Raw genomic sequence first — 11708 nt, 5'->3', positions numbered from 1 at the left:
CTAACACATTGAGGACTTATTGATGTACTCATTACACTCTGAATGTATCAGGCAAACCAAGGCCACATCTCTGTCTGTCTCACTGTCTCTCTCACTGTCTCTCTCTCTCTCTCTCTCTCTCTCTCTCACACACACACACACACACACACACACACAAAGACACACAGCTTGCTTTCCTTCTCGCACGTTTCCCCTCACATTTGTCTCTGCACTGGCCACAACCTCTCCACCCTCTCTCTATTTCTTTCTTTCTTTCTTTCTTTCTTTCTTTCTTTCTTTCTTTCTTTCTTTCTTTCTTTCTGTCTTTCTTTCTTTATTTCTTTCCCTCCCTTCCTCCCTTCCTCCCTCTCCTTCCTCCTCTCTTTTCCTACACAATGCATCACCCTCGGTATTCCTATCGACTGGCTTACACGCTGTAAAATACATTTTCCAGATTGATCACGCATATCACAGCAGCTTTGCAGCGGGGCCTATCCTTTTGCCACGCCCACATCAATATTGAGGCATTCACTATCAAGGCAGAGTTTTTTTTTTAAGAACGGGGGAGAGGGGAATATTGTTTGGTTTGTGAAGAATCACCTTGATTAAGCCACATGAGGCAGGATAAAGGTGGCTCTGTGTGGTGCGCAGGCTTCCCTGGCTGTCTGGGAAAAATATGAAACATTAATGCGCTCACAGGCTGGCAGAGAGCTCACTGCTGTAGTTCCTCACGTAGCTATAGCCTCCCCTCCTTTGTGTTAGCATTGCCAGTTATGTCAGTGCAGGATGTCGTGTAATTACCACACGTAATCCCGTGTATCACCCCGTTTTAGTGGTATAGGTGGGATAGAAGTAACCAGTGTATTCAGAATTATATGTTTCGGTACAAGACAATGACTCAGTAACTGTAGGCTACACTTGCGCTTTACTTATTGGAACCAGGAGCGCACAGAGATAACAGATCCCCTCAGATGATATAAAATAAGACCGAGAACCTTGACATTTGCTTTCAGGAAAATGCTTGAGAATGAGACATTGTTGCCTATTTCTTTTTTTAATAGTACAGTCACCATCACACAACTTCATCAACCGACCCTTCTGCAAAAAGCTGCATCATGGAGTAAGCAAATTGAAGGCAACAACCAATAAAATTCAAGAAACAATGAAAATTTTCAAGACGAAACAAACAAAATGTATTTGAAATGATATATTAAAAGTGCTTTTGATTTTCATGTCTCTCCTCTTTGACTGATGATCGACTCCACACGCACTCATGGCCCGGGGAAAGGCGCCCCAGACGTCCTCTCAGTAAAAATGTCCTGGAGGTCAGTTTGCTGCTGTTGCAGGTCCATCGCATCAATTGGGGAAAAAGTTCAACCATCAGTGGTGATATTGTCATAGCGATTAGACTGTTTCTTATTTGTCTAAATTTCTTTATTTTTCTGTTTTTAAATTCTCACTTCAATTTTAATTCTTGGAGAACATAGCTTCGACAACATATATCGCACTCATTATAAGAAGCAAAAGGTTATATCAAAAAATTATTAGTATAGAATCACAGAAACCCTGGTTTAGAACCAGAAAAAATACAAAACAGAGAGGTACATAGACACAGGACAATTCTTATAATTGCTTGGAAACATTATTTTCCCGCTAAGTCTTGATTCTTTTTTTCTTACTGCGCATATGATGTTTTTCATTTTATTTGTATTTTTTACAAAAAAAAGAAAATAAAGACTAGTATTTTACAAAATGAAGAGTATTGTTCTTGACGATGAGGGTGGATTTACACAGGTGTAAAGTCCAGTTCCAATATTTTTCTGTACATAATGTATTCCATCTCAGTCCCAGAAGACAGAAAAAAAGTAATGTCTTCCAAGTTTCTCAGAAAAGGTCCTATATATAGTCTTCTTGGAGGAGGATAGGGTGAGGGGTGCAGAATTTTGGTCCTTTTTTCCTCTTTTTTCCACTTTCATATTAGGATCATTGGATGGACATGTAAGGCCAGTTGAAGCTGCTCCCGGATAATAGCATATCCCTGATGAGGGTTTCAATAGGAGTTTTACCTACCAAGCGGACGAAGAACAGCTGCTCGATTACCGACGATGAGACGGTGCGCAGAGAGGGCAGCCGCAGCAGGAGCTTCCCAAAGCGGCTGGGCTGGTTCGGGTACTGGCTCCTCACGTACTCCTCCAGTGCGCACTGGGATTTCTCCTGTAGGCTCTCGATGTGAGCAGCATCCGACAGGCCGCAAGCGTCTGAGAAACACACCAAAACACTATGGTTAGGCTCGTCACGTCTCAAATACCTCAAGGTACAACAGATTATGAAAGAAATCCCTTAACATGTCGCAGTGAAACAATATGTTTTGGCCACGATATATAGTTTTAAAATATGATATAATGATATCAGACTCTCAAGTCACCAAGCTTGCAGAAAATGTAAATACACATACTACTTTTCCATTTTATATATTTTTTAAATGAATATAACTCAAATTACACTGCTGACAATTTCGCTTGATATTTTCTGTGCAAAATATCAACACAAAAGCACATGGACAATTTCAGCCTTTTAGGCTTAGCTTTGGCAAGTGCAGACCTTGCCATACCCAATTTATGTCCAGCAGAAGCATTCTGGTTATCATTCAACATCAGCCTTTTACGTGTTATTGACAATGTGGAATGAACAAACACCTTGGCCAAACATGCTACATCACACTGAGCGAGTGGGACTGTCATACAGAATAAACAAGGGGTTTGCTGCTGGAGTAGGGGATGCACTAGTCAGTGGAGGATACTCTGCCTGCTCTTACAACAATCAACAAGAATATAGAGGTAAATGTCATGAATGCAGTGTTGTTAATGTGTTGAGGAAGAACTGATGGGGCAACGGAGCAAAGGCAAAAGGTAGGGTATAGGGCCACTTCTCTTGATGTCTGGACTCAGGGGATTCAAGTATAAGGAAACATAAACGGCACTGATGAATCTGAAATTACACTGGATGTAATGTGACCTAATTACTCTGCAGTAAGCTGTTAAGTCATTTCTCCGTCGTCTCTCCACAGACTACTATTGGCCTGTTTTTCGATGGAGCCTATAGGACAGGCCGCTAGAGGAGGTGAAGTCAATAGTCACGCAGAAGCGACATAAACTGTCACAAAATGAGCTTGTGCAACAACGCAGATGAGACACGTGTTTTGGTGCTCATTGTGTTATGCAGCCCTGTACAGCCACGCTTCAGTATAGTCAAAATCATATGAGGCTTGTTAGTGTCGTACGACGTTTTAACCCGTTATAAAGAGCAGTGTTTTTTTCACACAACCCAAGCAGGCGTGTTCTATTAACTGCTGTAAACGCAAGTAGCATAACCGCTGGCATATATGGTCCCACATGGAGTCTAGGCTGTCCTCAAAAGATTCTGTATTCAGCTGTGCCACACAAGAAAGACAGCTTTAGTTTTCAAGCACTAATACATAAAACACAGGACAGAGGCTTTAAAGCCTAGTCGTGATTCCGCGGTGCTATAACTCACTATGGCCAGACACAATAACCTTATGAACCCGAGGGCAATGCTGAGATCTCGGGGTGATTTACTGTGACCTCAGTCCGGCCGGTCAAAGCCCCACGTATGCAAATCCCTTTGGATTATCGCTGAGTGTCCCTTTTAAAATATACTGCGATCAATAAGGTTGAAATTAATTACCTTGGGAAATTTCTGGTAAAATATAATATTTGAAGATTGCAATGCAGAGGTATGGGGAGTTGGAGGTATTATAGGGTATAGTGTGAATGTATGGTCAAAGACACCCCAGAGTTGTCCATTAGGCCTGCCTGCCACCCTGCACCCCACTCCCTCAATGGACTGAGACATGGGAACAGATAGCTTCCAGATTCGCCAACAACTATTTCTGTGGTAGATTATCAAAGGCACACACTGCATCGTGCACACGTGGATACGGACTTCATGTAAGACAATGATCCTGATCTGAATGGTTTAGCCTGGCCACCATTATTTATGCATCAAATACTGACAAGTCTGGTATTATTAAAGGCAAACAATCCACGCTGGTCTTGGCAAGGTGCCACATGACTTATTATAGCCAACACCAGTTGTAGCCTATCAGACTAACTAAATGATCTGTTGGAAAACATGGAGGATGTTAATGTGTGTATGAAGTTTATCTGGGTTATATGGGAAATACTGAAAAGCCGTGCAAATAGAAAATATAGCCAAATGTCACTGCACACGGAGAATTGAATCTAACAGGATGTCACAACACAGGCAAAGTACGTATTTATTTGTGTTAAAACATATATTTATCTCTCAGTGAGTGTGCCTTCAAATTGTAGCGTATCAAATTAAACTAGTTGCCAAACCCCAAAGCTTAAAACTAATTATTATGGCTTCTGAAACTGAAAATATAGAAATATAGAAAGTTCTCTAACTGAAAATAAACATTTATGGTAATATTCTCCAAAAAAGGGAAATATAAAGTTGAAGGGGGTTTAGTACCATGGGATACAATCTCTAAGTTCCTTTTTACAAGTTTGGTGAGCAGTAAAACTTTGAATAATTTAGATCCTAATTATAAATTGGTATAATTCCTTTATAAGCATTCATTACATACCAAAACTATAATATAATATAATACAATGCAATACAAAAACAGTAAAGGCAATGTGTATATGTAGTTGTACATCCCTGTGACGTTAAGTAAATAATAAATATTAATTATGGAAATATGCTCGAAGATAAGTGTGACCACTTAATATAAAATGGAGTTGTGACGCTTTCTAGGCATATTGAAAGGGGGGATTATTTCAATAAATCTCAAAATCTGAAAATTACAGTAAAACGGAATATTTTATTACGAACGTGTCCAATTACAGGATAAGTACAAGTGTGTTACATAATTTTGAAATGGGCCAAATATGAGATAATGAGGTCAACACTTTGAGGTAAGTTCTAAAGTAGTTTGGGGCCTGTAAGTGAGTTTAGACTTTCCCTTTCCTTCCAATCATCCTCGGACTCCCTTGACATAACAGGCCTAATGGCACCACGCGTACACAACCAACTCCAAAATAGAATCTAAATTACGCACCGACAGCAAATGGGGACCTTTTAGGACCTTGTCCCAGTCAGCCATCAATTAAGCTATCAACAATGTAGGTTACTTTTGGAAATAGCTGTTGATGACTTTTAAAAGTGTGTGCGACAAGAGAAACTATCCTCAATAACTTTAGATAAATGAGTAGGTCAGCTAAGAATAATCTACAAACAATCTAAACAGCAGTGCTGCTCTGAGTCCTACAAAAGCGATGCACTGACATATGAGTCAACTTCCATCAGCTTTTTTTGATCTCTGTCTGCTAAGGATTATTTCCTGGCCCCCCAAGACATGTGTTTGTGCACGCAAAACAAGGATAAAAGCATGCACTAACACTCATCAATGCATCAGCTGTCATATATCACACAGTGATAGACTATTTCAACTTTACGATAGATTATTTGACACCTGTTCCAGAATGTATGGACAAGAACCTACAAGGTCGCTCTCGGCTCAGACGTGTTCAAAAAAGTTTAAACTCAACAATTATAAAATATTTAAATAAAAGATCACAAGAAGACATATACATATTTTTGTATATGACTTAAAGTGTACTGAACTGACAATAACTTGATGCGCTCACTCAATCTGGGTTTGTTTACACGTCTTATGTTGCGGCTACAATTGACATGGGAATGTATGTAAGTGGATATGTAGCAAGCTGTTGACAAAATAGCTATTCCATCGGCAACACAAACATCTCGTAAACTCAGATTTGTGACCAGCCCATACTACAGCCGTATTCTCGGTGCCACAGTGTTTGGAGCCTCGCTCCCATGAAACATTATTGCAACTAGGCCCCATTTGATTATAGTGTGTAGTGTTCCTATGTGACATGTTGGACACCCACCTGATGTGAAAAGCACGATGGCCTTGAGACAGCTGTACTCTGCCGAGTCTACATGCAGGGTCTTAAGCTTCTCCACTTGCTCCTGGAAGATCCGGATGTGATCCATGAAAGCCACAACGCGGTCCGCGGACATCGGGGAGGCGTGGAGGCCCGCCGCGGCGAGCAGAGGGGCCACATGCAGAGGCATGGAGCACTGGGCAGCGTTAAGCACAAACAACTCGCTCCACGTCAGCCTGAGAAGGGACACCTGGTCGGTGATCTGCAGGTCGGGAAAGAAAGGGATGTTTCTTGCCCACTCCACGGCGCTGAAGAGCAAGCGAGCCGCCAGCTCGCAGATGTTCTCGATGCCCATGATATTGTTGGGCTGCATGCACTGGCTGCCGTACCGGGACGTCGGGTAAGGCTCGGCCCGCAGCAATAACGAGATGTATCCGGACAGATAGCAATGGCCATTCAGAGGGTCCCCGTTCGTCAGCGCGTACTGGCCTGGGTTGGGCTGAGTTGGAGGCATTCGTCCTCGCTGAACCGCTAACAAAAAGAGAGAGAAAAAGAGGAAATGTGCATCCCGGACTGATAAACATTGTTCGTGAGCAGTACAACCGCAAAGCAAGCTACAGCTAGTGTGTTTCTTCTCAGTAAAACGGCATGTATTGAAATCTAAATTCAAAACATACACATTTAAATTTTCAAAACATATTGACTAATGTATACCGTTTGTAAGAGCAAATTAATACGTTAACAGCATAAACATCTCATCAAAACAGATGTGCTGTGTCCCCTAACCTTCACACTGCTTGCATTTGAATTTAGCATTTATGGACTGTATGCAAAATGAAAATAAAATCTCTTTTATACACTAAACACACACATTTGTCTGCTAAACTAAAGTACATCAGTGTTATAAGTATTTCCAGGCGTATTTGCATTTTGCATGCAGCAGTCTCCACTGATTACTTTACCATTATATTTACGAGGGGTTTTGTTTATATTAATAATTATTCATTGTGGCCAAACATATTACATATATGACTGATAATTACGGTTTAATGCAATCACATCCACACATTTCACTCACATCAAAAGATCAACTGGGAATAAAATGAATTGAGCTGTTGTTTAATATTTAAAAAATAAAATATTAATGTAAATCAGGGCTTGCAGGTTGTACTGCAAATAGTCAATTTTAAATAAGGGATGTTTGCATGAATTGGAATTAAACACTTGACATACAGAGAAAAGTTACACGGCCTGTAATGCACCAGGCAAAACAATGAGCCATGAACAACTTTAGCGGCATTATTCAGTGTGGCTCAGCTGTCTAGTCAGCATGAGGAGCTACAGAGAGAGACGTGGGTTTGTGTTCATTCTACATTCACACACAGAACGCAAACCCTACTGTACGATTATAAATTAGTAAACTGCATTTACTTGGGGAAGGGACTATTAGCCTTGCACACACACACACACACACACACACACACACACACACACACACACACACACACACACACACACATACACACACACACACACACACGGCCCTCTCTTCTGCTCTAAACCTATAGTCTACGTTGAAAAGGGCCTGTAAGACCGAATGCTTTTGCTTGACAATAGTCAAATTTAGACTGCATGAAATCATAAGAAAAGGGTCAGCTAGACGAGCTGCTTTGTTTAGGCGACCTGCATTCACTAACATAGCTGCACTGGCCTTTTACTCTCCTACATGGCAGAAAGACTAATTATCCATGCAAACATCCCTAAAAAACATGGATGGAGACTGCAGTATGCCCAGCCATATGTCTGTGACCTTAATGCAACATGGCAGCCCTGTTCGTCTGCTACTAGGATGCGTAATCATGAGTGGTTTTAAAAAAGCATATTCACCTTCCCGCCGCATTCCCACTTTTAAACATTTCTTCAGCCGGCAGTATTGGCACTGATTTCGGTGGTGCTGGTCAATGGGACAGTTCCTATTGGCACGACATGAGTATGTTAAGTTCCTCCGTACACTCCTCTTGAAGAAACTTTTGCATCCCTCGCAGGTGAACTGGCCATAGTGTTTGCCGCTCGATTTGTCTCCGCAAACCACACATTCAATATGCTGCTGACTCTGTCCAGAATTTTGACTCCCCTTTTCCCCAGCGGTCCCCGGTGTGGACGGGGGTCCCGGCTGGCTGGGGGTCTGCGGAGTGTGCGGCGCCGCCGACGCCGCCTGCTGCTGCTCCCTCGCCGGCTGCGTTGCTGGGTTGGGGCCGCTCGGAGGTCCTCCGGCCACGTCTTCCTGCGGATCTCTCCAGACGCTAACTACCATTGCCATATCTCGGCCCCTGAAAGTGCTATAAAGCGAAATGATCGCCGGTGTTTATTTAGCGTACAGGAGAAAAAAAAATGAGATCTGAAAAGACGGGGCAGTGCAAAGTCAAATCGGAACACGCAATCTCATACGGGGTAAGAAGGAGAGTACAACGCGATCAATACATTCAAAATACAGGGGGCGATTGAATATGCACCCGATCAGGATATGCAAGTGTCGGGAGGCCAGTTCCAAGGTAAATTGCAGCCAGCCATTCAGGAATCCCTATCTTGAAGGAAAACAAGAGTCCAGTCGTAACAAATTGCAGTTTGATATAAAATAGCCACAAAGGAAAGGCAGGAGCGACTCAGATGGACGCAGGAACGAGTAAAAAAACCTTTTGCTGGAAGGACACGCGATCCAAAGTGCTGCGGAGATAAATTCCTTTCTCTTTTCTTCCCCTTGCTCCTTTACACTCCCGTCTTCGCCGTATAGGAGGGGAGGAAAAACTGAAGAGCCGGATTTTTACATCTATATACTAAATAAAGCTCATCATCTCGCCCAGCAGCGAAAGAAAACCGCGTCGCCGAATGAAGTGCCCATGTATAGTTTCACCTCGCTCCAGCAGGAGGAATGGAGATACGAAGAGAAAAGATAAAAAAGAAGACCAATACCAACAACTAATAGAATATGCAAGAAGAAGGAGAGACCCAAAAATGAATGCGCTTAAACGGGAGGACCAGCAGAGCAATGTTTCCGAAACGGGGGATCTGCGCGAATGTCTGTATATAGTGAACTTTGACACTACTATTGAAACTGACACGTTTCTATGGAGATCGCTGCGCCTTATATGGTGCTCGTGTCAAGGAGCCAAGAGAGGGGCTGCTGGAGACTGATAATCAAAGGCGACTGACTGGCCAGAGCCCTGCATAGAGGAGGAGGAGAGGAGGAGAGGGGGGAGATAGGGAGAGAGAAAATGGGAGGCTAAGGTTATAGCCAAGCCCTCTCTCTCTCTCCATTGGTTAGAGTCCCCCTCCGTTCATTCACTGCAAAAAATGTCCATCTCGATAAGTCATTGGGTCTCGTGTTCAAATCTTGAAGTGTTATATATATTTTTCTGAAAACACAGTAGAAAAAATGCAAGTGCAGTTTATAGAATTTCTCTTGTTTCCAATCGTAGTCCAAGTTGTTTGTAGCATATTTAGGAGTGAATATCATGAAATAAAGCAGAATATGCAGGGGGATTCCTTTAGAAATTAACAATGGATGTAATAACATTTACAGTGGTGGGTCGATTGGCATAGGAAACTAGTGGAAGCATCTTGCCCCGATGGAAGATTCAGTCTCCTGTTTCGGTAAATCCCAGATTTCCAGACTCAATACGGATCTGACTAATGTCAGGGGATGGATATTTTTTACAGTGTTGCAATCTACGGCTGGAGGAACTGGGGGGCTCTGACAGGCACAATTTACATTGAGCTCGCCCCGCGCTGCTATTTACTTTGAAACCTGATTAGTATGGGCCGTCTATTGTCACCAAAAAGAGGAAGAAACCCTGAATAGAATAGCAGAAAAAGCGGGGTAAAGGCAAGGGGGGACAAAGCTTTTACGCACGACAAATAAACCAAAAACTGTGCGCAGCGACGAAAAGGGGCACTCTGGTTCAGAAATTCCCCAAAGTTTCAAAATGGTTTGTCTTGGACTCGTATCTTTATTGTAAAAATAACGGATTTCATGATTCGTTTGAAGCGGATTTATATTACCACACGTTGTTTTGTCTTTGGCATGCGCATTGCGGTACATCCTCGTCTGTAATCGGCACAGTCTCGCTGATTAAAACTTACAATTTAGTCAAAACGAGCTTATAAAAGGGAGGAAAATGTCAAAGGGGGGGAATGATGAATAAAACGGTTATACAAACGGGATGTCGTGCCAGCGGCCGGAAATCTCTAAAATTAGACGGAGCAATAAGCAATATTCAATAATTACCGAGGTCCTGTAGTCTCCACAATCACTAAGCTGGTGTCACATTATGTCTTAATAATGACAGTAATTCTAAATCATGTGAAGTTGCTGGGAATCTGCATGGGGATTCTGGCTTTTTGTATCAGGGTTTCTGTAGGCTTACTACCTCACATCACAAAAATGTCTGGATCGCGCTGCCATCTAGCGTACATTGTACAATTACAACCTCATATTAATGCATGCACAAGTCACCAAACATGAATTTTTTAAACGTAAAAGTTGATTTAAAAAACAAAATAAGCCCCAAATGTGCGTATCATTTCCTCTTGTCTTATCTTTATTTATTTATTTTTTATTTTTTTTTACTTTCTCCAAAGTACAACCTTTTATGTTAAGGTTGTAAAGCGGAGAAAAAAGAAACTTTCAGAAACCAATAATAAATATACATTATATTACAACATAATAACAATAGTCCCGAAAGTGCGCGAGCGTTTGGATTTTATGTGATTTAGATGAAACATAAAGTCAAAACGATGTGCGTAAATCATTTCAAAAACATGGTAATACACCATGGTGGAAAAGAATAAGCCTTTCTAATACATCCAATTAGGATTTAATACAAATAAATTAAGTTGTTGTATGAAGATCTTTAACCACCCAAATATAAAAGCAGATATAATGGAGCGTAAATATGCAAGTGCCACCTTTGGAAACACAGGAGGGATGGGTTGTTTTCTAAGTATTCAACAAGAGCTCTCTCTCCCGTCCCTGTCTCGGACACTCCACTGAAACTCCCCGGCCATATCTCTAGCTCTTTGAAAAGGTGAAACCAATAAGATTAAATCGGACAAAGAATTTTTTCTGTAAGTGTATCATTAAGATTTAACTCCACAGATTGGAAAGGGGCTCCGCAGGAGAAGAGGAGAGTGAGAGGGGCAGCGAATGGGAGCAGGGTAGGGGCTCTAATAGAAAGCTGGGAAACGGCGAGAGAAAAAGGAGAAAGTGGACAGCAGGGCATTAAAAGAAGAAGCACCAACCACGGCGGTTACCAGTACACGAGCAGCTTTCTACCTGGAGCTTCCGACAAGGCAAGTACAATATTTATTTCCTACTTCTTCTACGTTAAACACGCATGGCTCTGAATGCAAGAGTGAATTATCTGTCTCACGCCACAGGACCGTTAACTTCAAACAATGTGTCAGAGTCCCAACTTTTTAAATACTGGGCAGTCGCATCTTCTCTTCACATCATCACCGATTAGGAGACTCGTCCCCCCCGTTATCCAGCTGTCCTCGCTGATTTGTACATCAGATAGTTATTACAGGCTGCTTGTAGTACCGCTGGACATACGAGCCTTTTTTTTGCACGTCCCGTCCCTCACCTGCAAGGCTATTTGTTGTTTGAGCACATAATGAAAAGATCGATAGCAGGCTGTTTGTCTCAGCGATAGTGTCACCGGATTAAAAGGCTGATCAAGGAGACCAACCGTTGCCCATCTTTTAGGCTGTTTA

At 42.1% G+C, this 11708-nt stretch overlaps 1 protein-coding gene and 1 long non-coding RNA gene across 3 annotated transcripts; one reads left to right on the top strand and one right to left on the bottom strand.

The window, feature by feature from the left end:
* Window positions 1-1012: 1012 nt before the first annotated feature.
* Window positions 1013-9172, bottom strand: nr2f1a (nuclear receptor subfamily 2, group F, member 1a). 2 transcript variants are annotated; one of them, XM_034871588.1, is made up of 3 exons: window positions 7824-9172; window positions 5940-6464; window positions 1013-2237 (listed from the first exon to the last, which is right to left on the bottom strand). In XM_034871588.1, exons 1-3 carry the CDS (start codon window positions 8254-8256, stop codon window positions 1963-1965), a joined length of 1233 nt encoding a protein of 410 aa, XP_034727479.1. In that variant the 5' UTR covers window positions 8257-9172; the 3' UTR covers window positions 1013-1962. The 2 variants fall into 2 exon arrangements, with proteins under 2 accessions (XP_034727479.1, XP_034727478.1); XM_034871587.1 differs by having other exon boundaries at window positions 5940-6467; window positions 7824-9170.
* Window positions 9173-10664: 1492 nt separating this feature from the next.
* On the top strand, window positions 10665-11199 carry LOC117944617. Its single transcript, XR_004656620.1, has 2 exons — window positions 10665-11020; window positions 11092-11199. It is a non-coding gene; the product is annotated as an uncharacterized LOC117944617 (long non-coding RNA).
* The last annotated feature ends 509 nt before the right edge of the window (window positions 11200-11708 follow it).

This window comes from Etheostoma cragini, chromosome 5 (genome assembly GCF_013103735.1).
Source record: "Etheostoma cragini isolate CJK2018 chromosome 5, CSU_Ecrag_1.0, whole genome shotgun sequence".
Taxonomy (NCBI): Eukaryota; Metazoa; Chordata; class Actinopteri; order Perciformes; family Percidae; genus Etheostoma; species Etheostoma cragini.
The sequence above is the reverse complement of the archived record's forward strand: the minus strand, read 5'-3'. Positions and strand labels throughout refer to the sequence as shown.